General features: G+C 40.3%; 1 protein-coding gene across 4 annotated transcripts in view; it reads left to right on the top strand.

Moving 5' to 3' along the window:
- DYM (dymeclin) overlaps positions 1-27,211 on the top strand; it is a 341,383-nt gene that overhangs the window by 11,477 nt on the left and 302,695 nt on the right. For 3 of the 4 annotated variants that reach the window (XM_077899788.1, XM_077899790.1, XM_077899789.1), the window contains exon 2: positions 14,569-14,760. The exons of the other annotated variant lie outside the window; for it this stretch is intronic. In XM_077899788.1, coding sequence (XP_077755914.1) covers positions 14,621-14,760 — 140 coding nt within the window. In that variant the 5' untranslated portion in view covers positions 14,569-14,620. The remainder of the gene's footprint in view (positions 1-14,568; positions 14,761-27,211) is intronic. 4 annotated transcript variants of the gene reach the window in all.

Raw genomic sequence — 27,211 nt, 5'->3', positions numbered from 1 at the left:
TTCCATTACTTGGTGGACTGATGGTATCTGTGCGTTTAAATGTCCTTTGACTAGAGATGTTGCCTACTATTTCTGTAATCTCCCATTTCAACTGTGAGGTTTTGCCTTAAAGTCTCAAGTACGAACAAGGGGTGTGTTTATTTTTTTTCTCCTCTTTCTCAGGAAGCAGGTGATTCTGGAATATAGCTTATGATGAATGGATTCTCTGCCAAAGTTGGGACAGAGTACACAAGGGTGTCATTTGCATATTTTGAGAGGATTAGGACAGAATTTGATTATGGATATTTCAGATCCACTAATGTTTACCTTCCATTTAAAGGCACATTGAATCAGGAGACAGCACACAAAAAGGAGGAGATTTAATTTTTTTATATATCAAATATTTCATAAATATAAAATATTGAGCATATCATTTCCTGTTCAAAGTATTGTTTTTGTCCATGATGGTATAATTGACTCGGGGGAATAACTGATGGGAAAAGTTTTTTTTTTTTTTTTTTTTTGGGAAAAGTTAAATAGCAGTCTGAGAGTCCCGACAACAAACCAGGTATTACTGGAAGGATCACACAAGTCCAAATGAGTGGTGAAGATAGAGTGCTGCTTTAGGATTACAGAGGAAAGCTCTTTCTGTGCTTAGTGAATGGGGCCGAGGGGGCTGCAGGTCAGGTGGGGATGGCAGGAGCAGAGGTGTGGATGAGCATGCTAGGTGTTGAGAAGACTGCTTGCTTCCTTATTTTTTTTTAAGATTTTATTTATTCATAGAGACACAGGCAGAGGGAGAAGCAGGCTCCATACAGGAAGCCTGACATGGGATTCGATCCCGGGTCTCCAGGATCACACCCCAGGCTGCATTAAACTGCTATGCTACCGGGGCTGCCCTGCTTCCTTTGTTATGACACTTATTTGCAAACTGAGGTTACAGACCACCTGTATCCAAATCAGTATGAATGCTTTTTAAGAAAATGCAGATGCCTGGGCCATACCCTGATATTCTGAATCTTTGGGGCCGAGGCATTCACTTTTTTTTTTTTTTTTTAAGATGTATTTATTTGAGACAGAAGGTGCATGTGGGAGATGTGAGAGCATGAGAGTGTGGGTTGGGGCAGGGTGTAGTGAGAGGGAGAGAGAATCTTAAGCCAACTCTCTGCTGAGTGCAGCACCCAGACACGGGACTCAGTCCCACAACCCTGAGATCATGACCTGAGCTGAAATCAAGAGGCGGAGGCTCAACTGACTGAGCCACGCAGGGGCCCCCAGGTATTTACATTTTTTAACCAGGTGTTTTTATGTATGTTTAAGTTTGAGAACCACTGGTTTGGAGGGTAGTTGGATAGTACAGTACTGTTCTCCAGGTGGTGAGGAATCATTGAAGGTTTTTGAGCTGGTTAGTGAAGTAATGGATGTGGTGATTTTATTAACATTAAAGATCTATTATATTCGACCTTTATTTGTCTAGATGTACTCTGCTAGGCCCCTTCCTGATGCTTCTTTTGCTGTGCCTCATCCTGCTTCATCCTCAGAAAATCTTAGAAGTTTATTTGTTTGTTTGTTTTTAAGATTTTATTTATTTATTCCTGAGAGACACAGAGAGAGGCAGAGACACAGGCAGAGGGAGAAGTAGGCTCCCCACTGAGCGGGAAGCCCGATGTGGGACTCAATCCCAGGCGTCCCTGGAGGCAGACTCGTCAGCTGGAGGTAGACACTCAACCACTGAGCCACCCAGGCGCCCCAAAATCTTAGATGTTTTAAGTGCTGTTTTTCCCATTGTACAGTAGGGTTTTTAAGTCGTGAAACAGAGATTCATCCTCACTCTACACAGACCTGTTGGGGTCTGTTTCACACTAAATCTTTGGCCTTTATCACAGTGTTGGACAGAATGTCCTGCTAAGGATTAATGCAGTAGCTGAGTGTGCAGAGTGAATCCAGGCGAGGAGGTGGGAGGCAAAGAAACCCGAATACTGTTGCACTGGGTCATATGGAATTACAGGATCCTGGCCTGGCATGGAGACACGGGAATCGGGAATCGAAAGGAAGAGGTGGATTTAAAAGATGATACGTAGAAATGTGCATGCTGTGGAAGAACCCACAGGACTTTTTAAAATTGTAATTTTGTATTGAAGTTATGGTTAACACACAATACATGAGTTTCCAGTGTACAGCATAGTAATTTGACAGTTATGTGTTATGAAATGCTCACCATGCTAAGTGTGGTCATCATCTGTTGCCATACAAAGTCCTTAAAATACTATGGATTGCACTGCTGTACTTTTCATCCCCCCATGGGATTTGATGTCATTGGAGAGTCACTCCAGTAAGGGTAAACACCGGAGATTGGATTTGGAATAGGTGAATTCGATTTATGGGCACATTAGGGAATTAGATTACCTGGGTACGGATCCTAGCTTTGTCACTTGTTCTCTGGGATGTTGGGCAAGTTCTTTAACTTGTCTTTGCCTTCGTTCCCTCGTTTCATTCTTTTCCACAGCTACATAGTACTCCCTTGGATGCTTACCCCATCCTGTAGTCATGACCGTCACATAGGTTATTTCATGTCTTTGGTGTCCCAAACAATGAGATGATGAACATCTGTATGCATAGAACCCATCGGCTGGTACAGGTTCACCTGTGACATATATTTCTAAATATGAAGTCCTTGGCACAAAGAGGCAACACAATTAAAATTTTGATAGATCTTGTCAAATGTCTACACAGTAATGGGGTTGCTTGTTTCCTTATTGCCCTCATGCTGCTTTTAAGGTTTTTTTCTTCTAACCTTTGCTAATATGATGGGTAAAAATAATACCTTATTGTTTTAGTGTTATTTTATTCCTAATTTGTATTGAAGATGTCTTATATTTATCAACTGTGGGACCTTGCCTGTTTCAACAAGTTGGTTTTTGTTTTTGTTTTTGTTTTTGGTTTTTTTTTTTTTTTGAGTCCTTTCTCTTTAGCAGTGTTCTGGAAGTTAAAGTTAATTAGGGATAGGGAAGAAATACAAAGTCTGATTCATGCCTCTCAGGAGTACTGTACTGCAGGAGGCAGGTCATGTAGGTAGTTGTTACATAGTGGGAACTTTAGGGCGGGTAGCCACATAGTGGCTAGTTGAGAGGGGAAAGTGGTTTTGGGAGGGAGGATGGTATCAGTATCAGTTTTTTATGTGTCAAGATTAAGTTCTTGACTACACCACATTAAAGATCGGTCCTTTGAAAGATTGACTACTGAAAGCATCAACGATGACACTTTTCTCATTTCTAGTGTAGACTTATATAAGCGCGTTGTTATCCACAGAATTACTGATTGTATATATAATTACGTAATTATATATTCTCCTTGAGTTAAACAACAATCTTAAGTGTTTTAGGGATGTAGACAGAACTGGCATTCCGGTGGGAGGTTGGGACCAGGCCAGATTTGAAAGCCCCATCATGGGAGCCACTAGTGAAACCAGGAGACAGGCTCAGTTACAGATTGAGAGAGAAAGAAGAGCTGAAAGCCCAGGAAGCCTGGTGCACAGCCAGGGCTCTCAGGCTCTCAACAGGTAAGGTGATTGGACAGTGGTTTTTTCAAGTTCCATTTTATTCTGGGTTTCATTGATGAATGTCTTGGGAGTTCCAAATAAATTGTGTTCAGGTGGAGAGAGAGAGAGAGAGAGTGTGTGTGTGTGTATATGTGGAATCCTTGAGATGAATCGATGCAGTGAAGATGCCATGAGGCCTCTGCTTTCTACTTTGCTTTCCGTGAGTGTAGGGAGCAGGTGGAACTTTCTGGCAACGGTACCTTGGGGGCTAGTTGCATGGCTACGCGTGTCCCTCTGGGGCATCCAGCTGCCGGAGGCCCTGCCATCACAGGTCTCAGCACATAGTGCTTCACTGTTCTGCTTGGGGACTGAGGGCTCAGGCCAGGGTGACAGGCAGGGTGTCCCCATCATACCTGTCCATGGCCCCTGGGCGCTGGCTTTTTCCAGCCCTTCACTTCTGGCCTGGAGTGGCTGTGTGTACTCTTGCTGCCCTGGGTGAAGGCTCCTGTGCCCGCCTTGGGATGCCCTTTCCCTTCTCAGGGAATTTTGTATTGAAGTTATGGTTAACACACAATAACCCAGTTTACAGGGTTCCCCTCAACTTCTGGTCTCCTGTGAATTTTTGAGCATGGCTGTGGAATTACTGGCAGTTAAGCACATGTGTTTGCATTATTTCTAGGGCTTGGTGAGGAAAAGCAGGGAGAGGCGCTGCACCTTGGGCTCAGTTGGCTGTCTTGGTTTATTCTGTTCTGTCTTTCCCCATGAGTTCACAGGCTTTCTTCATATTGTTGTTTTAGATGGGTTTCCTAGTGGTTCTGAATTGAACTTATTTTAATACTTTGTGGTCTATCCTAGCAGTTTTGAAAATCAGATTTATTTCCGCCCCCCCCCTCCCTTTTTAAAAGGTTTTATTTATTTATTCATGAGAGACAGAGGGGAAGAGGGAGAAGCAAGCTCCATGCAGGGAGCCTGATGTGGGACTCGATCCCGGGACCCCAGGATCACACCCTGGGCTGAAGGCAGGCACCAGACCGCTGAGCCACCCAGGGATCCCCTCAAATTTATTTCCAATAAATTAATAGAAAATAGGCAAAGGGTAATGGCTCTTTTACTCTGCAAGAAATGGAAACTAAAACTGTGCTGAAAAACTATTTTGTCTCATCAGTTAGCAGGGACCAGAAAGTTTGATGAAAGGGAGGTGGCTGTGGTGTGAAGAAACAGGCCTTGCTGTGAGGAGTACAGGCTGGCTGCCTCTAACGAGGGCAGCTAGGCGGTGTAGGGGTTGAAAAATAATCCCCCCTCCACCCTTCTGAGTTTTTAGCTGAGACCCTTGTAAAAGAAGACAGATTAATAGGAGAAAACAAAGTTTATTTCCATATACCTCATGTGCACATGGGAGACACCCAGGGAGGTGGCATAGAATTCAGATTTAACTACTATCCTCATGGGGATCCGGGAGGGGACATGTAGGCCTCCTAGGGATGAACACATGGTTTTTAGGAAAGAGGAATGAGCCCTTAGGAGAACAGATGGGAGTGTGATAGTTTGTGTGTCAGGGGTGTGGTGTCCACTTCTTGTCTTCCTTCCTGTGATGAGTCACCTGGTTGGTGAAACTCTCCAGGGAGGGGATCTACGATAATGAAGTTCCTTTTGGAGGAGCTCTCTTTAGGCAGCTAAAGGGAGTTCAGGGAAAGCCTCACCCTGTGTTTGTTGTTTTTCGAATGCCTATGGCTCAAAAGAATCAAAATGCCAAAGTGGCATATTTTGAGGTGACACGTTGTGCTACCCTTCAGCACTATCTACCAAAATTGGAAATGCCCATACTCTTTCACCCAGCAATTCTCATTCCCTGGATTTATTATACCTTTAGTCTCATATATGTGTGAAATATCTTACATTCCAGGTACTTATTGGGGAATGATTTATAATTGCAAAAGACCATAAATGCACATCAGTGTAAGATTTATTAAAAAATAGGGTTTATTAAATTAAAAACTGGAATGTTATAGAATTGTAAAAATGAAGTCCTTTATACAGATATATACTGATTTCTAATATTCGGTAACTAGAAAAAGCAAAGAGGCATAACTTGTGTGTTGTAGTCTGTGTAAAAAGGGGAAAATATGTGTTTGTATAGACACAGGATATCTGATACCCAAGAAACTGGTAACATTTTTTCTAAGTTGAGAAACTAGGTTGATTAGGAAATGAGATGGGAAACTTCTACTACATGCCCTGTGAATTCTTTGTTTATTGTACCATGTGTATTACTTTTTCAAAAAATAAAATACAAATAAAAAATAAAGTCTGACTTAAATTTTCATTGGTAGACTATAATAATAAGGTTTCTCGTTGTCTGACTTATCTAGGAGAAGTGGGATAGAATTTTGTTCTTTTGAAAATTCAGCATTCATATACCTAATTAAATTTACAAAGTGAATTATTTTAATTGATTGCTTTTAAGGTACCACAAGTAAAGTAAAATACTGGCCTGTTGAATTGAGAACATGAATTGTTGTGATTCTCTTTTTCCTTTTATCGGGTGTCATTTTTATCCTTTTAATTGTAATGAAGCCCAGAGAAGGGAAATTGAGTTCATAGCAGAGCCAAAGAACCCATAACTAAGTTGTTAATGCCAGTAAACCAATGGTTCCTTAGCTAACCCTTGTGATCCACACACTTGGGTATTTATACAGTAAACTATTAGGTTGACAGTGCTGTTAATTAGCATGAATTCCAAGATAAATAGAAAACTGTAAGTAAAATGTCAAGGTCTTTTTTGTTTTATAAAAAATATTTCATTGAGGGGTGTGGTGTAAGGAATTATTAGACAAAAACGATTGGAAAGTTTTGAGTGAAAGGAAATAGAGGTGCTTTTCTGTAGGTGGCTGAGGACAAAAATCTGTGTATTCCCTAGAGTTCTTTTTTTTTAAAGATTTATTATTATTTTTTAAAGATTTATTTATTTATGAGAGATAGAGAGAGAGAGAGAGAGAGAGAGAGGCAGAGAGACACAGGCAGAGGGAGAAGCAGGCTCCGTGCAGGGAGCCCGACGTGGGACTCGATCCCGGGTCTCCAGGACCAGGCCCTGTGCTGAAGGCAGTGCTAAACCGCTGAGGCCCCCCCCCCCGGCCCCCCCCCCCCCAGTTCTGAAGTTAATGGGGGAATCCCTGAAGAAGCCAAATACATGATTTCTCTTGCTTTTATTGAAAAAGTTTGCTTTGAATGACTTGAAAGAACTTATTTGGGGAAAGTAGTCTAAGTAAAAGAGTGTTCCAAGCCAAGTAAAATAAATGTGAGATCCCTGTTTCTCATCATGTGATATATTATAGGTGATGAAGCATCTTAATGTATAAAAATAAACCTAGTGGTTGTGACAAAGTACCTGTTAGTATGATTTGTTGGCATCTTTCTTGCACATGTAGATCACACTTTGAGGTTGGACTTTTTTAGCTGATTTTTGAAAACTTTTTATATTGCAATGATTTTAGACACAGAAATTACACACGTCATACAGAGAAATCCCATGTACCTTCCCATCTTCCCCCAGTGTTACTATACGGATTGTACATTATCTACATCAGGAAGTTAATATTGATACAACAGAAAAGACTGCAGACCATACTTGGGTTTTTCCAGTTTTTATATGTATTCTTTTTCCCTTGTGTGTGTGGTAGCTCTCTGAAATTTTATCACGTGTAGAGAGATTCTTGCAAACACCACTACCACCACCACCACAGTCAAGACACAGAATTTTTCCATTCCCATAAATGGACTTCTTCAGGTTTCCCTTGTATGGTCACCTTTTGCCCCCTGGCCCTCTGTGCCCTGCCTGGCAGCCACAGATCTGTGCTTCACCACTAGTTTTGTCATCTTGAGTGTTATAGAAATGGACTCATAGTGTCTAAGCTTTTTTGTTTGCCAAAACTCTTTTTTAATAAAAAGTTTCAAATTTACAGAAAAGTAGAGAAAATGGTATAATGAACACCCATTCTGGGGCACCTGGGTGGCTCAGTGGTTGAGCATCTGCCTTTGGATCAGGGTATGATCCTGGAGTCCCGGCATCGAGTCCCACATCGGGCTTCCTGCATGGAGCCTCCTTCTTCCTCTGCCTGTGTCTCTCTCTTTCTGTGTCTCTCATGAATAAATAACATCTTAAAAAAAACAAAACAAAAACACCCATTCCCTCCATCCATATTTATATATATTAATAGTTCGCCAGTTTTGCTTTGTGTCTGTTTTGTTCTGAACCATTTGAAAGGAAGTTGCAGATATGATGACTCTCTACCCCAAGATATTTAAGCACACATCTGGTAAGAATTAGTGTTGTGCCCAACATTGCAAATCCGAGAAACCATCGAGGAGCCGACACCGATGCAAGCGCACGAGGGTTTATTAGCAAGCTCGAGCCTGGGTCCAAGTATACCCGACACAGCGGAGCAGGGACTTGGACCCTGAAGTGGGTTACAGCTGGGTTTTTTATAGGCTGGTCTAGGGGATTTTCAGAAGGGATGGAAGAATTTCTCAAGTTCTGTTTACAGTTTGATATGGGGCTTTCAAGGGCATTGAGCTCTGTTCTCTCTTTTTTTATTTTTTATTTTTTTTATTTTTTTGTTCTCATTCTAATATGGGACTTTCTACCACAGGTGTGGGCTCTGTTTTTCTGATACGGGATTCTCTGCCTAGGGCAATTCTGAGCTCGGTTGTCTTTCTGATATGGTATTACCTGCCGAGGACATTGAGGACATTCTGCAGTTTTTCCTATAAAGTTCAGCTCTTATTCACAGGGGCCTAAGATGGCTGTACTTGTGCTAATGCTAAACTTGAGGTGGAATAGCCTTGATTTTTCTCGGCCTCCACAATTAGATCATTTTCTACTCAGTTACACTATCATTAGCTCACTTATGTCCATTTAATATCTTCTATTCAGTCCATATCGGGTTTGGTCTCGAGATTGTCTTTTATAATGTTTTTTTTTTTTTTTTTTCCTCTTCTTCCAAACCTGAGTTCATTGAAGAGTCACATATACATTTGGCTGTTACAATATCCCTTTAGTCTCCTTCAGTGTAGAAAAGCCCCCCAACCCCACGCACACTTTATTTACTATGATACTGACTTTTTGGCAAACCCAGGATGGTGGTGCTTTACAATGTCCTGTATTCTGCATTTGTCAGAATATTTCCTCATGCAGTCATCTAAATAGTTTCTTGATTCTCTAGCTTATTGGTTTTGAGCACTCAAAGCATTTTATGATTTCTTTTCTTTTAAATTGGTTAGGATGTGTTTTACGGCCCACAATGTAGTCCTTTCTGGTGAATATTCAAGGTGAGCTGGAGGAGATTGTGTATTCTGCTGTTGTTGGACGAAGTCCACAGATGTCAGATCCAGTTTTGATTGATGGTGGTGTTGCGATCAGCTAGGTCCTTGCTGACTTTATACCTGCTGGATCTGACCATTTCCGAGAGAGGGGTCCTCAGGTCTTCTGCTATAATATAGTGCACTCATCTCTTCTTGCAGTTGTGTTAGTTTTAGCCTCATACATTTTGACGCTGTTATGTTAGGTGGTACACATTAAGGATGAGGTCTTCTGGGAGCAGTTAACTCCTTTATCAGTATGGAATACCCCCCTCTTTTTTTTTTTTTAAGTCCCTGATAAGTTTCCTTGCTCTGACGTCAGCTGTGTCTAATATTAAAATAGCTATCTCCTACTTTCTTTTGATTACTGTTAGCATGGCATATCTCTCTCCATCTCTTTTAATCTGTGTATGTCTTTTATATTTAAAGTGGTTTTCTCGTAGACAGCATATAGTTGGGTCTTGTTTTTGGATCTACTTTGACAATCTCTTAATTGGTGTGTTTAGAGCATTGATGTTCAAATGATACATGATAAAGTTGGATTAATGGCTACCAATATATGTTACTGTTTTCTATTCGTTCCCCTTATTTTTGTTCCTATTTTTGTCTTCTCCTTTTTCTGTCTTTTGTGGTTCTAACGGAGCGCTGAAATGAATCCATTTTCTCTCCTTTCTTAGCATATCGCTTACACTTTTAAAAGGTTTTTGCGGCACCTGGGTGGCACAGTCAGTTGAGTGTCTGACTTTTGGTTTCGGCTCAGGTCATGATCTCAGTCAGGGTCCTGGGATCGAGCCCTGAATCCCTTTTCATGGTCAGCACAGAATCCACTTGAGATTCTTTCTCCCTCTGCCTCTGCTCCTCCTGCTTATGCTGTCTCTCTCTCTTCCCCAAATAAATAAGTAAATCTTTTTAAGAAACTGAAATAAAGGGGATCCCTGGGTGGCTCAGCGGTTTGGCGCCTGCCTTTGGCCCAGGGCGCGATCCTGGAGTCCCGGGATCGAGTCCCGCGTCGGGCTTCCGGCATGGAGCCTGCTTCTCCTTCCTCCTGTGTCTCTGCCTCTCTCTTTATCTCTTTATATCTATCATGAATGAATGAATGAATGAATGAATAAATAAATAAATAAATCCTAAAAAAAAAGAAAGTTAAATAAAATAAAAATAGACGTTTTAGAGGTTGCCCTTGTGTTTGCAATATACATTTACAACTAATCCAAGTCCGCTTTCAATTAACACTCTACCACAGGTAGTTGAAGCACCTTGTAATAACAAAGTACATATTCCTGATTCCTCCCTTCTGTCCCTTTTATCATCTCTGTTGTACATTCACTTATATATAAACTATAATCATCAAACACAGTGTTGCTATTATTTTGAGTGTGTAACCTTTTGGGATTGGTTTTCTCACTCATCACAATGCCCTCAAGATCTATCCAAGTTACTGGGTATATCAAATAGTTTCTTCTTCTTATTCCATTGCGTGGATATACCTCGGTTTGCTTACTCATTCATGTGTTGAAAAAACATTTGGGTATAGTTTTTTTGTGTGAGTCTAAGTTTTCATTTCTCTGGGATCACAGTCTAAAAGTGCAGTCGCTAGTTGAATGGTATGTATATGTTTAACTTTATAAGAAACTGCTGAACCGTTTTCCAGAGGAGCTGTTCTGTACATTTCCAATAGCAACATATAAGCCACTTTCAGTACTTCTTGGCAGCATTTGGTACCTTCAGGGTTTTTTTTTTATTTTAGCCATTCCAGTAGATGCGTAGCATACATGATCGTGGTCTTAATACGTGGTTCCTTAATGGTTAGTAATGATGGAATATCTTTTCATGTGTTTGTCATTTGTGTGTCTTCTTTGGTGTTGTGTTAAAATCTTTTGAATATTTTCTAATTAGAGTGTTTTCTTAGTTCTGAGTTCAGAGAGTTTCTTATATGATCTGGATACAAGTCCTTTGTTGGGTATGTGACTTACAAATATTTTCTCTAAGTCTGTAGCTTTTCTTTTCATCCTCTTCCACCACCAAAAAGTTTCAATTTTGGTGAGGTTTAACTTACCAACTGTTTCTTTTATGGGCTGTGCTTTTGTGTAATGCCCGAGCACTTCTAACCCCAGGTCACAAAGATTTTTCTCCTATGTTCTCTTTTGTAAAGGGTTTTAGAGTTTTATGTCTTATGCTTAGATCTATGATTATTTTGAGTTAACTTTTAAGATACAGTGTCTTTTTTTTTTTTTGCTATGGATGTTCAATTGTTACAGCACTGTTGAAATAACTGTCCTTCCTCCATTGAATTGCTTTTGCATTGTGGACAAAAATCAGCTGGTTGTACTGTAGTGAGTCTGTTTCTAGATTTTCTGTTTTGTTTTATTGATCTCTGTGTTTATCACTACTGTAGGTTTGAATTTAATTCCTCTTTTCTGGTCAAGTTATGACTATTGCTTGTCACTAAACACATAAATGGTGGAAATTTGAAATTTTGATTTTGGGATTTAACTCTGACACTAACATTGCACTATATCAGGCAAATAGATTTATTTTTAAATGGATATAACTCTTTTAAAGATTTTATTTATTCATGAGACACACACACACAGAGGCAGAGACACAGGCAGAATAAATAAATAAATAAATAAATAAATAAATAAATAAATAAATTCTTTAAAAAATAATTCTACCTTCATACTTAACTAACTGGTAGCTTGGGTAGCTATAGAAATCTAATTAAAATTATTTTTTATTAATATTTTAAAGTCGTTGTTTCACTGTTCTCCAGCTTCCAGTATTGCTGCTCAGAGATTGAGAAACCATTCTTTTTAAAAAAAAGTGTGTGTGTGTGTATATATATAAATGTGTGTGTGTGTGTATATATATATATTTATATATTTTTATTTATTTATTTCAGGAATAAAGGGTAATAAGCCAAAACCCATGTATGTACTGTCCATTTTCATTTTTAAAAATTTATTACTTTTTTTTTTTTTTTTAAGTAATCTCTACACCCACCATGGGGCTCAGACTCACGACCCTGAGATTCAGTGTCATGTGCTCTTCCAAGTGAACCAGCCAGGTGCCCACATATTGTTCATTTTTAGCAAATCTAAATATTTGTCACACGTGCTTCTTTCTTTCCTTCTATTCCTTTCCTGTTTTCTCTTTGAGAAAGTATTTATTGATAACACACTAAAGCTCCTCTGTTCCTTTACTGATAACATTATGTAAAAGCATTCTTCTGAATTTCCTGTGTATGTTTTAATACTTGTAGTAGCTATGAATATATCCATAATATTTGCATGTTTTAGAAATCATATAAATGAAATCATATCATGTCTATTATTCTGTAGCACTTTAGAAAATGATTTATTCATGAGAGACACAGAGAAAGGCAGAGACACAGGCAGAGGGAGAAGCAGGCTCCCTGTGGGGAGACTGATCTGGGACTCGATCCCAGGACCCTGGGATCACGACCTGAGCCAAAGGCAGTCAACTGCTGAGCCATCTAGGTGCCCTTCTGTAGCACTTTTTGAATGTATATTTTTAGATATGTCCATGTTGGTAATTGTAGCTCTAGTTAATTCACTTTCATTAGTTGTAAAGTACCCTGTTATAAGATTATATTAAAATGCTTAATTTTAAATGGCTTAAAAATGTATAAAATAGCTCTGGAATAAGTTATAACAAGTAAGACATTTATATATCTTAGGATATTTTTATAGCATTTTCTAATTGGACTTAGTAATTCCTTATTTAAGAAATTAAACCAAAATCAAGACTTATGGTTAGCTGGCTTGATATGGAGGATCAGTTGGAGCCAGCTGGTTTTGGGGGTCCCTGTTCCCTGAGAAGGGAGGAGGAAAGTAGTAGTGGTCTTGAGTTCAGGGCCAGGTGACAAGAAGCCAGATCAGTATTCTCCCTCATACTCAGAAGACCGGCTGTCCATGTGTACTGGGGAAACCTCATGTCTTTAGATAATTTAGCTTAAGCCAGTCCCAGAGTTCGAAAAAGAACATGGAAAGCATGTGTCCAGATTCTGATGTTGGCTTCAGTGTCTCTGTGGAGTGAGGAGGTACAGACATAAGAAAGTAAGTCACTAATGGGATGCCTGGGTGACTCAGGGGTTGAGTGTCTGCCTTTGGCTCAGAGTGTGATCCCGGGGTCCTGGGATTGAGTCCCATATTGGGTTCCTCGCAGGGAGCCTGCTTCTCTCTCTGCCTATGTCTCTGCCTTTCTCTGTCTGCGTCTCTCGTGAATAAATAAATAAATATTTATTTATTTATTTATTTATTTTAAATAAATCTTAAAAAAAAAAAAAGAAAGTAAGTCACTACTAATAGAAGTTCTCCTCCAACCTGAGTTTCCTTTGGACATCATTTGCTTCAGTGAGATGGTAATTTTAGCATAGTGTAATTTATTATTCATCTCACTGCCATTTTATTATTGTCAATGAGAGACTTTTCCTGAACAAAATGAGATAGAACATGATCCAGAACTCGGTTAAGTGTGATTTGAGGAAGACAGTGATTCATATTTTAACTGAACTATAAGTTTTCTCCTTAGTGACCAACCAGAATATTGAAGATGCTAGGCACTTATTCACCTTCTCTTTCCTTCAGCATACTATTTAGGGGATGCCTGTTACATGTTATGTAGACATTGGGGATAGAAGGATGAATAAGAGGGGCACCTGGGTGGCTCAGTCCATTAGTGTCCGGCTTTCGGTTTTGGTTCAGGTCATGATCTCAGGGTCATGAGATTGAGGCCCATTCCAGCTCTGCACTGGGTGTATAGCCTGCTTAAGATTCTCTTTCTCCCTCTCTTTCTGTCCTTCCCCCTCTCCATCTCCAGAAAAAAAAAGGTAGTTCTTATTGTTAGAAAAATGCAGATTCTTCATTGTTTAGAAGAAGAAGCATGCCAACAAATACTGATGTGCATGACAGCAGAAGAAGAAGAAGGATGCTAAGTAAGTGGGACTGCTTTGGAATGGGGAGCCCATTCTTGTGCAGCATGTAATTCAGTTTGGGCATCATTCTCCCTTGAGTGTAGGTAGCACATGGTCATCACTTCAGCTACTTGCCCGCCTCCTGAGCACCTTTAAGACATCTAGTCTTTTGTTTGTTTGTTTGTTTAAGATTTTATTTATTTATTTAACAGAGCACATGTGAGAGTGAGCATGTGCACCAGTGGTGGGGGGGGCAAAGGGAGAGGAAGAAGCAGACTCCCTGCTGAGCAGAGAGTCTGATGCTGGACTTGATCCCAAGACCCCAGGATCACGAGGACCCCCTGAGCTGAAGGCAGATGCCTAACTGACTGAGCCACCCAGGTGCCCCGAGACATCTAGTCTTTATTTATCACCTTTGTTCATTGTAAGGGAGCCTCATTTTTCAGACAACTTGTAATAAGTTGTCATTGTTAGGAATTTGCTTTGAGATGTATTCTTAGGCAGAGATATGCTCATTCGACATTCTATAAGCATAGACTTGGATTTTTGTGTGTGTGTTGGCTAAGACAGATTTTAGCCCCATTTCCCTCCTCTGTAACTTTGTATCTGGTGTCTAATGTATTTAAAAATAAAGAGAAGTGTGATTTCCTTAAGTGAGTTTACAGGATTTTTGTGTTTTGCTTTTACATCTAGGCCAAGGACAGGAAAAATATAATGATGAATTTTGAACAAGTTTGAAATTTCTTTTCATTCTTTATAGGTTGTCTTGTGGAAATGAAGGCTTAAGGGCAAGTTATCTACCAGATTAGAAGATGGGATCGAACAGCAGCAGAATTGGTGATCTTCCTAAAAATGAGTACTTAAAAAAGTTATCGGGCACAGAATCTGTCTCTGAGAACGACCCGTTCTGGAATCAGCTTCTCTCATTTTCTTTCCCTGCACCAACCAGCAGGTAAAAGGTTACCTGGAGATTGAAAATTTGTGTAGATGGCCACATGAACTTGCGTGGTATGCTGATTAAGAAAAAAAAAAGTTTTTAATGTCCTGTCTGTCCATTGATTCATCCTCTGTTGTACATGTACCAGTAGAAAATACAAAAGGGAGATCTCTGGGTGGCGCAGCGGTTTGGCGCCTGCCTTTGGTCCAGGGTGCGATCCTGGAGACCCGGGATCGAGTCCCACATCGGGCTTCCGGTTCATGGAGCCTGCTTCTCCCTCTGCCTGTGTCTCTGCCTCTCTCTCTCTCTCTCTCTCTCTATCATAAATAAATAAAAATGAAAAAAATTAAAAAAAATACAAAAGGTATGAAAGTAGGAAATAATTTTTTCTCTCTTCTTTCTACCATCCAGCCACCTTCCTTCCCCCAGAGATGGTTCCTCATAGCAGTTTTTGAATCATCTAGAATAGTAAATGTTATTTAAGCATATATCTCATGTCATTTTACAGAATTGTTTGAACACAAGTGCTAGCATCCTACACATACCTTGGTTTTTGTTCTTTTTTTTTCTTCTGTTTCTTGCTTCCCTGCCCTCCCCAGTTAAATAAAATGTGTCTTGTATATATATGCTTATATGCAACTCTCTTATATTCTTTTTTTTTTTTTTTTTTGTCTTATTTTAAATGGCTGCAGAGTATCTGTAGAATATACTTAATCAGTTTTCTGTTTGTGGATGTTCTTTTAAGGCTTTTGTTAACAACAAATAATGCTGCATACATCATTTCCCATGTGTACAAATACATCTCTAGTATAAAAACCCCAAAGTAGAATTGCTGGGTTCAGTCTGTGTGTTTATAATTTTAGTAGATATTGCTAAACTGCTCCATGGAAGTAATGCCAATTTATGCTCCTACAAGCGGGGTATAATAAGAAGGTCAGTTTCCCACATTTTTGTTAAGTTGCTGCATTTTTAGGCACTTTGACCTATGCCAATTTGATACATAAAAACCAGTATCTCATTTTTAACTTTCTTATAAAAACTGATATATAGTAGAGTGACTAGAGTATCAAATTCCCATTTTTTTTTTTAAGATTCATTTATTTATTCATGAGAGACAGAGAGGCAGAGACACAGGCAGAGGGAGAAACATGATGTGGGACTTGATCCTAGGACCCCGGGGATCACGCCCTGAGCCAAAGGTAGATGCTCAACCCTGAGCCACCCAGGTGCCCCGAGTTTTTATTTTTTTTTACAGGTTTAGTGTGATGGGCAGAATATGGCCCCCTAAAGATGTTCTAGTCCCTGAAATCTCTGAATCGGTTATGTTATAGCAGGTATCAGTACTTCATTCCTTTTTATTTCTGAAAGGTAGTCCATTGTATGAACATACGGTATTTTATTTATCCATTCATAATTAATAACCATTTGGATTATTGCCATATTTGCTTTATCTATTTTTCTTTCTTAAGTGTTTTATTTTTATTTTTATTTTTTTATTTTTATTTTTTTAAAGATTTTATTTATTCATGAGAGAGAGAGAGAGAGAGGCAGAGACACAGGCAGAGGGAGAAGCAGGCTCCATGCCGGGAGCCTGACGTGGGACTCGATCCTGGGTCTCCAGGATCATGCCCTGGGCTGAAGGCAGTGTTAAACCGCTGAGCCACCAGGGCTGCCCTTCTTAAGTGTTTTAAAGTAAAATAAGGACTTTTCTTCTGTAACCATAATATCATTGTCGACCTAACAAAATTAACAATAATTCCTCCTACCCAGTCCATATTGACATTTCCCCAGTTTTATAAGTTGCTAGAATAAGGAACGAAATAAGGTATATACATTGCATTTGGTAGTTATATTTCTTAAATATCTTTAGAAGAGAGGTTTTCTTTCACTCTCCAACCCCTTCCACAGTTTTTTTCCCCCCAAGCTATGAATTTTTTGAATAAACTGGCTCTGTTTTTCTGTGGAACGTTCCACCTTCCTGGATTGACCAGATTGCTTCTCATATTTCTCAACTTTTTAAATTCTTTGTGTTTTCTGTAAACTGGAAGTCAGATTTAAAGACTTAATAAAATTTAAACAGCTTTGGTAAGGGTATTGTGTAAGTGATGCTATATACTTCATGCTGTATTACATCAGGATACAGAAAATACATGGTTTTATAATCAGTTCTGCTAAGATTGCTCAGAGGTTTTAGTATATTTTAGCATCCATTGATGATTTTTGTCTCAATCAGCTATTTCATAAGAGATTACAAAATGATGCTATTTTTAATTTGGTCATTTCTTCTACACTTATTAACTGCAATTTTTTCTGTAAAGAAGAGCTTTTCTTCATCATTTAGGTTATATAAAATGCAGTTTTTAATATATTAAATAAGGATAAACACTTAAGTCTCTTCCCTTATCAGTTTTCAATAATGAAAATAGTATAATGGTGACAAGTATTTCCCTCCTACCTCAACCTCAGGCTTGGAAGGACTCTCTTTTGATGGTGAATTAAAAAAAAAAAAAAATTCTATGTATGTGTGTGTGTTGTGTGGTCCTTATGGTTTCAATTTACCATTCTTTAATGATCAAGGTTATGTTTATTTTTATGTATATAAGGACCAAGGCTTATTGGTATTTCCTTTTTGTGAAGTATTTATATATTTTGGCAATAAAGATTAATTTCTAACTTCTGCATACAGTTGGATTGGACCTTGGAAGTTTCGCTTAGTTTGCAGTTCATGTGATAGCATGGATTTGTCGCACATTATATGAAGTGGCTACTTATTATTAGTACTGCTTCTGAGATCCTTGGAAAATTAAAGATGCTGTGGATTGGCAGGAGAGGGCAAACAGAGCCAGCTGTAGCATCAGCAAATTTTGAAACCACTTCCTTAATCCTTGAGGAGTTGTCACTGAGGACCACAGCTCCTGTGGAAATAATACTTTGAGAAGAAAGGGCATATAAGAGACTTAATTATTTGTTTCCAAAACAAATTCTCTTTTCACCTATGTACACTACAGTACAGTGTATTTCTCCGTCTTCTGAAAGACATTGAAGACGACTTAACTAAATAGAGAAACCATGTTTAAAGGATTAGGAGGACTATCATAAGAATGTCTATTCTTCCCGTTGACCTATAGAGAAGACAATTCCAGTTAAATTCCCAACAGCTTTTTTTGGGGGGGTCCGGGGGGGTGAGGTGGAGAGATCTTGATAAGCTCATTCTAAAACTTAAGTAGCAAAGGAGAAAATGTAATAGCCAAGTACTTTTTTTTTTTTTAAGGTTTATTTATTTATTTATACATGAGAGGGAAGGAGAGAGAGAGACACTGGCAGAGGGAGAAGCAGGCTCCATGCAGGGAGCCTGACATGGGACTCGATCCCAGGTCTCTGGGATCATACCCCGGGCTGAAGGTGGCGCTAAACCGCCGAGCCACCGGGGCTGCCCTAGCCAAGTACTTTTGAAGAATTATGTGCATGTGCCTGTTTTCTTGATTTATGCTGAACTGGCACTCTGGAGCCCCGGGGGCAGAATGGGCGTCTTAAGAAACAGTGATGGGAATAATTTGTTAGCCATTAATGTCTATTTCTTACTCCTCTGGAGTTTGCCACACTCAGGATTTGAATTACTGGTGGCTCTGTTGTTGGCTATGTCAATTACTCTTCGTCTTTGCTGCTCTCATGTATTTATTCTTTTGGATGGCCTTTTCCTTAATTTGCCCTAGTGAAATCTCAGGAAGTCTGAAAAGCTAAAAGTGTGAATAACATGCATCTTGTGGGTGTGTGGGGGAATAGTCTCAGGGGCTTTGCTTGTGGTGGTGTACCTCTGTAGCCTTGTGTGAGAGATGCCCTGCCCCCCTCAGTGCTGGCGTTCCATGTATGACCTGTGGGATCTTGACGTTGAGCTAGCAGGTGCAGCTTCCAGGACATTGTCAGGGATGGGATTACCTAGTTTGTGAATTACTCAGAACTAAGATGAATCTGTGTAGGGGAGACTCTGAATCTAGACATTTTTCAGATTGCTCACTCCTGGAATTGCTTGGGTACATATGTGCTGTTTTCAAGTGCGGCCCATTATTGCAGCCAAAAGTTGGTGTCTGCCAATTTTTTTTTTTTTTTTTTGAAATTGTAAGGCCAAAAAAAAAGAAACAAAGAAATTGTAAGGCCTTTAGGACTAATGTCATCCTTCCTTAATATAAATTATTTTTGGCAGTAATCAGATTTTGTTAGAGTTTCCACGCGTGATTGCAACATCTTTTTAGATTCTTCAATAGTTTTTAATTTTTTACTTTATTAAAATTACTAGTCAAGCAAAAGTCTGAAATGAAATCCAGACTAATTTAAGAGTAAAGTTTAAGTAATATGCTGTTTCTTTTTCCTTCTTAAATTTCAATTCAATTAATTAACATAGTTTATTACCCGTATCAGAGGTAGAGTTCAGTGATTCATCCAGTCTTATATAACACCCAGTGCTCATTACATCACATGATACCTCCTTAATATCTATCACCCACTTAACCCATCCCCTACCCCCTCCCGCTGTTTATTTTTCTTAATGAAATATTTTTAAATTACTTGCATGGTTGATTTTACACATTTCTAAATTAATAATAGCAGAAACAAGAAACAAAACTGTGCTTATTATTATTATTAATTATTATTATTATTTTTGGTTCGTGGGCATCTGGGTACCCCCACATGAGCGTATGGTATGTATGAACACATTTATGATATGTGTCATGCTTGTCACTGAGAACGACTGAACCAAATGACTTTTAACTGTTTATAAACTATTATTTATTCACCTGCTTCTCAAAGATATAATGAACTAGACACTGTCTCTTTCCCTCAAAGGACTTATAATCCATCTGTAAACCAACACATGAGTACAGTGAAGTATGACAAAAGCTGTGATAGAAGTTACAGTAGCAGCATCTCAGTGTCTGAGTTAGAATGGGTCACAGATCTCCAGGAGGAAGTGGCATAGGTTTGTTTTTTCACTTCTGGTTCACATTCCAGAAGGTACCACAGGATATTTAATGAAAGTCTCCTTCCCTCCTCTGTAGCCCTCAGTCAGTACTCCTTTCTGGAGGTAGCTGAAGCAGGAGTGATGCTCGGAGTGCTGAGCCAGACACGGGGTGGGAGCAGCAGAGGACTGGTCGCAGTAGCTGAGTGGCAGAGGGAAAGCCCTGTGGTGAGAAAGAACATGTCACATGTGCACCACTGAAGAGGTGAGGGGTGGGGTCTGGCAGATTTGAGAGGCCTTGTTTAAAAAAAAAAAAAAAAAAAGCAGTTTTGATTTTGTCCTAGTATCAGTGGGAACCGCTGAAAGGTTTTCAGCAGAAAGGCCAAGATCAGGCTTTCATTTTATTTAGATACTCTAACTGCATCACCTGTGTCCTTCAGCAGAAATTATTATTGACCCTTGAACAACACAGACTTGAACTCTGCAGATTATATGTGAATTTTCCACTCTGCAGATTATATGTTAGAAGTACTAACCCCTGCATTGTTTAAGGTCCACTGTATTACCTCTTTGGTGTTTTTTATTTATTTTTTTGAAATCAGTTTTAGGATCAGTTATCTTGTTCTAAACAGAACGTTAGAAGGTACATGGATAGTCAGGATTTTAGGATCCTGGAAAGTATTTTTGAGGGGTTATGAATGATTGACCAAGAGAGGTGAATGGTTTAGAAAGGGAGAGAGCAGGAAAGAGAATTCAGCCACCTCTGAAAAGAGCATGGAGATAGGCACTGAGGCAAGACACAGTTCTGTGTGTGGGTATGGACCAGGAGGACACTCATTTGCCTGAGGGAAATGTCAGTCACAGGGGCCTGATCAGAGGCTTGAGCCCTCCTTGGTATTGGCAGATGATGTGAAGAAATGGAAGAGCAATGGTGTCTGTAGATGGAATTTTTATTTTATTTTATTATTTTATTTTATTTTATTGTCTTTATTTTCTAAAGATTCTATTTATTTATTCATGAGAGATACAGAGAGAGAGGCAGAGACACAGAGGGAGAAGCAGGCTCCATGCAGGGAGCCCGATGTGGGACTCGATCCTGGGGCTCCAAAATCATGCCCCGGGTGGAAGGCAGGCGCTAAACCTTTGAGCCACCCAGGGATCCCCAATGTAGATGGAATTTTAGCAATTATAATTTATTTTTGTCTGAAAAGTTAATACATTCTTTTTTAAAAGATTTATTTATTTATTTGAGGCAGGGAGGGGCAGAGGGAGAGCATCTCAAGCAGATTTCCCACTGAGCATGGAGCCTGACCCAGAGCTCCATCTCATGACACTAAGGTCATGACCTGAGCTGAAATCAAGAGTTAGTTGCTTAACCCACTGAGCCACCCGGGTGCACTGATGATACATTCTTGTGGTCCAAAATTAAAAAAACACAGGTTAAAAAGTGGCAAGTCTCTCTTCCTCTGTCTTCCCATATGTCTAGTTCTCTTCCCTAGAGGCAGGCAACCAAGGTTACCAGTCTTAGATGTACTTTCAAGGAATGTTTCATGTTGTCTTAGTCTGTTTAGGCCACTGTAACAAAATATAAGCGATTGGGTAGCTTATAAATAAATGGAGTTTATTGTTCACAGTTCTGGAGACTAGAGATCTGAGGTTATGGTACCAGCACAGTTGGGTAAGGGCCCTCCTCTTGCTGCATAGCCAGTACCTTCTCTGTTCCTCACATGGTGGAAGGAGTGAGCAAGCTCTCTGGGGGCCTTTCTTCTTTTTTTAAATTCAATTCAATTTATTTTTTATCTTTTTAATTTTAAAAATATTTTATTAAATCAATTTATTTGACAGAGAGAGAGTACGTGTGCATGCACAAGCAGGGGGAGCAGCAGAGGGAGAGGGAGAAGCAGGCTTCCTGCTGAGTAGGGAGGCCAAAATGGGGCTTGATCCCAGGACCTGAGCTAAAATCAGACACTTGACTGAGCCACCCAGGGGTCCCTGGGGCCTAATAATGGTACTAATCCCATACCCGAAGGTTTCATCCTCATGACTTAATCACCCCCAAAGGCCCACCTCCTAATACGATCACCTTTGGGGGTTAGAATTTCAGCATACACATCGTGGGAGGGAGGACGCAAACACTTAGACCATAGTAGTGACTCTTGATCTTATCTCAGGTCTTGATCTCAGGGTTGTTGTGAGTTGAAGCCCTGCATTGGGCCCATGCTGGGTGTGGAATCTACTTAAAAAAGCAAAACAACACTGATTCTTGTGCTGTGAGTAAAGTATGATCAAATGACTTCCATTAATTCTTCTAGTTTGTGTTGGCAGGGATGAGAAACAAGTGTAATGGGCTGGGAACGGATTTTATGGATCACTGAAAGCACTTCCCAAAATGATTCATGGTGTTGCAGGATAAAGTGATAAGCTGCCTGGGTCTGGTGGCTGGAGAAGGGTGCTTACTTTTGGCAGCCTCATCTGTTAGAAAGCTGAGGATTAGAGTTGTAGATTCTTATTGAGTGGATTTGGTGAAAGTATTGTTTTAGGAACATTACTTTTTGGGTAGGCTGAATGATAGTTTGGAAGGAGCAGAAGAGTAGGGCAGGAGAACCAAATGTGAGGCTTATGTCCTTATGGTACCGACACAGCCAGCTAACAGAACAGCTTATAGCATAATATATTTTAAAAGTGGGCAGCCCCGGTGGCGCAGCGGTTTAGCACTGCCTGCAGCCCGGGGCGTGATCCTCGAGACCCTGGATCGAGTCCCACATCAGGCTCTCTGTATGATGCCTGCTTCTCCCTCTGCCTGTGTCTCTGCCTCTCTCTCTCTCTGTCTCTATGAATAAATAAATAAAATCTTAAAAAAAAATTTTAAAAATTATTTTTATCTTAAATTGATGCTTGATTTGAACATACTTAATGAATTTACAGTTCTAGATTTGAGAGCAGTACTCAGCAATAGTGTGACAGTGTGTATACTTAATTTTTATTGAAGCATAGTTGACATACAATGTTACATTAGTTTTAGATGTACAACATAGTGATTCAGTAATTCTGTGCATTGCACAGTGCTCTCCACAATGTGTAGTCTCCATCTGTCACCAAACGTCATTACAATATTCTTGATTATATTCTCTGCTGTACTTTTCATTCCATGACTTACTTATTTTATAACTAGAAGTTTAAACCTCTTAATCTCATTCGCTTATTTCATTCATCTCTATACCTCCCTCCCCTCTGACAACCGCCAATTCTCTGTATTTATGATTGTTTTTGATCTGTTTGTTTTTTTTTTGTTTGTTTTTGGTTTTTTGTTTTTTTTTGGGGTTTTGTTTTTTAGAGGCCTACATGCTTGTATACTTACTAAGAATGAGAATCATTTTTCCAAAAAATGTGTTGATTTTTTTGGGGTGACCTGTAAAGTATAGAGACAATGAGGCGTGGTCGTGGGGGAGCATAGATTTTAGAGCCAGACCAACTTTGTCTTGCATCTCAGTCCCACTGCCTATCAGCTTTGTGAATCTAGGCAAGCTGCTTAATCTCACTGGGCCTATTGGTGCTTCTGTAAAATGGAAATAATACCTACTGTCTAGATTTTGGGGGAGGATAAAACACCATAAGACATGTACAGTGTCTGACTTTCCACTTCTTCAGGGAGTAAATATCCATTTGTTTGTTTATTTAAAAAGATTGTAATTTATTCATGAGAAACACAGAGAGAGGCAGAGACACAGGCAGAGGGAGAAGCTCCCCCATGGGGAACCTGATGCAGGACTCCATCCGAGGACCCTGGGATCATGACCTGAGCCAAAGGCAGACAGACGCTCAGCCACTGAGCCACTCAGGCATCCCAAATATCCATTAGTTGAGAAAAGAGCACAGGCTCGGTCTTGAGAGTCTAAAATACTTGAGGGATGAAAAACAGAAATTTTAACAGATTTTTCTGATGACTGCTTTATCCTAAAGATGGGAAATCCTCCGACTCTTTTGAATTAGTTGTTTTAGAAGTCAGGTCAGACATGGACTCTACTGTTGTCTCTGCTTACATAAGGTCCTCTTTGAAGCTTACGTGAGGACAGTGTACTGAGCACTAGATGGCGCTCAAACAAGGCAAGAAGGAGGCCCTTGGCACAGTCGTCCTTCCCTAAGCTCCCGGGGATTTTTTTTTTTTTTTTTTAAAGATTTTATTTATTTATTCATGAGAGACACAGAGGGAGGGGCAGAGGGAAAAGCAGGCTCCATGCAGGGAGCCCGATGTGGGACTCGATCCCGGGACTCCAGGATCACGCCCTGAGCCAAAGGCAGACGCTCAACCACCGAGCCACCCAGTGTCCCATCCTGTTTTTGATACTACAGTAATGAGTGTTGGCTTTTGGTGTCTTTGCATACAGCAAAGTACAAAGAAGACAAAAAGGGTAAAAATCATAGCAATCAGATGTAACCTTTATTGGGGCACTTGGGTGGCTCAGTGGGTTCAGTGTCCTACGCTTGAGCCCAGCCCAGGTCTTGATCTCAGAGTCCTCAGAGCTGGGCATGGAGCCTACTTAAAAGAAGATAAAGGAAAGACAAAAGAAGTAACCATTATTAACATTCTGGTGTATATGCTGTGAATTCTCTCATTTAAAAACGTTTGCGTCATATTCTTCCACATGTTCTTTCTGTAACTTACATTTACCTCATGTCAGTGTTTCACTACAGCATAGCTTTTAGACAGCTGTACAATATTCTATCTTATGGAAATCAGTAATTTATTTAATGTTGGACAGTTTGGTTTATTTTTTTGGGTTTATTTTTATTTTTTTTAAACATTTTATTTATTTATTCATGAGAGACACAGGCAGAAGGAGAAGCAGGCTCCATGCAGGGATCCCCATGTGGGACTCAATCCCAGGACTCTGGGATCACTCCCTGAGCTGAAGGCAGACGCCTAACCCGTTGAGCCACTCAGGCGTCCCCTTTTTTGGGTTTATATGTAAAACTCGAACTTCCTTATAGCCAAGTCTTTATGCATATCTCTAATTACGTAAGTGGAGTGAGTTCTTAGCAGTGGCTTTGCCGGTAGATTCGTCTTTTTTTTAAATCATACAAATCTTTTATTGTAGAGAAGTTACAAAATATGAAAACAGGGGCAATTGGGTGGGTCAGTGGTTGAGCGACTCCCTTCGACCCAGGACATGATCTGGGGTCCTGGAATCGAGTCCCACATTGGGCTTCCTGCATGGAGCCTGCTTCTCCCTCTGCCTGTGTCTCTGCCTCTCTCTGTGTGTGTCTCATGAATACATAAATAAAATCTTTAAGAAAATAGTCTTTTTTTTTTTTAAGATTTTACTTTTTTAATTTATTTGACAAATGGGAGAGAAAGCATAAGTAGGCAGAGTGGCAGGGAGAGGGAGAAGCAGGTTCCCCACTGAGCAGGTGTCTGATGTGGGGCTCCATCCCAGGACCACAACGGGATCTGAAGGCGGATGCCCAACTGAGCCACCAAATGGAGGGAAAGAGTAGTCCAGGTAGAGGGAACAGCAAGTGTAAGTGTGGACTTGCAGCAGGAATAAGTCCTGCAGAACAGTGAGCAAGGAAACAAATTACATAGGGACTTTTGGCCATGGGTTGGTTTGTTTGTTTTTTTTTTCTATGTTGCATGATAGTCCAAAAATGAGCTTTTTTAAAAAAAGATTTTATTTATTTAATCATGAGAGCTTAAAGGTTCCATTTCCTAGTCTGATTTTTTTTTCAGAGATCCCTCTTACATTATTAAAAAATATGTACATTCAGCCCAGAGACTTGGCTAACGGAAACATCATTGTGAATTGAGCGGTTGTTAATTGAGCATTTACTGTGTGGCCAGGTGCTGGGCTCCTTGCCCTCCGGGCCTGTCCTTGTTAGATCTCCCGACAGGCCTGTTGGCGGGGAAAACAGCCCCGGGGCAGGGGGTGGTGTCCAAGGTCACACAGCCCATGGCCCACGTGGACCAGACTTAAACCCAGTTTCTGTAGCTCCAGAGGCGGGTCCGCGGGCCCTCGTGCTGCACAATCTCCACTTGGGAGCATTATCGGGCCTGAGCTTCAAATAACGGCTGCAGAGCTGCCACATCAAATTACGTGCCGACCTTTGAGTAAAGATTAGCCAGATTCCGTTCAGGTGTTCACTTGCAGGGCGCAGTGGGTCCCTGTCAGCAGTACTCGGTGTCCGAGAGCCGAGAGCCGTGGTTCACGCCGCCGAGGGAGCCAAGACGTTCTTCACGGCTGACGCGCCTGTGTCCGCGCTCGCCTCCAGTGGAGTGTGTCCTCTGTTCTCGGGCGCTGCCTGCGTGATCCTTTCCCGCGGGTTCTTGATCCGTTTCCTCAGCTGAGAACCAGGAGAAGGGGCTTCTGTGAAATTCGGTCACAAGTTTTTAATGGACAGAGACAAATCAGTGATCGTAAAATTATTTTTTTCTTTGAGTTCTTGATGCCCGTGCGCTCTGCGTGTTACCCCTTCGGCGTGCCCGCCGTGCGTGCTTGTTCTCGCTCCTCAGGGCGGCCTGGGCACCGCGCCCGCCCCAGCTCCGCTCCTGGCATCAGACGCCTGCTCCGCCGTCCTCACCATGGGAATAAAGGAATAAAGAATATCCGAGTTTCTTTTGAGCATCTTATTTTCTCCAAGTGAGGGACCAAAAGAAGTTCAGATTTTACATCTTGAGTCAGAACCTTTATTTCCCGTTCTTGCATTATACCTTTCTGTGCAGGATCCCTTTAGAATATGTGTGAGTTTTGGGGGGTTGACTACGCCCTCAAACTAACACTTTAGATGGGGGCCATAGCCTTGCTTAAAACATTAAAGTTAAGGGGCAGGTGCATTTTATTGCAAGTACTCCCTTCTTTCCTTTTCTCGCTGTGTTGGTTGGAGTCTGGATTTTTAAGTCTTTTTTTTTTTTTCTATTACTTTTCTTGAGAAAATAAAGACAATATTACATTGCATGGTGGCTGCTGAAACTTTGACACTTTAATAGTTACAGTTCTTTCATTTTGGCAGTTGAATGACAACATATAGGATTGTCTGTGAATCACATGAACATGAACACCTTTTTGGTTCTGCTTGGTGCATTAAAAATTGCTATAATAAATTTATACGCAGTTTTTCTCCTTTCTTTTTCCCATGAGTAGGCCCTTTTAAAACATTAGTATTCCCACAGTTTAACCACTGAATGGGCTGATTCTAGTTAGTTTTGTGAATGATTTCTCTAATTTTCTCTCTGCTAAGGGGGGAAAAAAAGGCCTTCAGAAATGCTTCCATACTTCACTGAATGGTTACTTGTTTGTTTACTCAGTTTGTGTGTTAAACTGATGAAATATCATCTTTGTCAGAGTTTATGTGTTGTGGGCTGAACGTGACACTATTAACATAATGTCGACTTTGAAATCATTTATGGCAAAACTTTCAGTGTTTCTTTTTTGAACCTCATAATTGTTAGGTTGTCAGCAAATCTGTATTCAGAAATCTGCATATAATTCATCCCCAACAGCTCTCTCCTCATTAGCT

This window comes from Canis aureus, chromosome 6 (genome assembly GCF_053574225.1).
Source record: "Canis aureus isolate CA01 chromosome 6, VMU_Caureus_v.1.0, whole genome shotgun sequence".
In the NCBI taxonomy this organism is placed as follows: domain Eukaryota; kingdom Metazoa; phylum Chordata; class Mammalia; order Carnivora; family Canidae; genus Canis; species Canis aureus.
The sequence above is the reverse complement of the archived record's forward strand: the minus strand, read 5'-3'. Positions and strand labels throughout refer to the sequence as shown.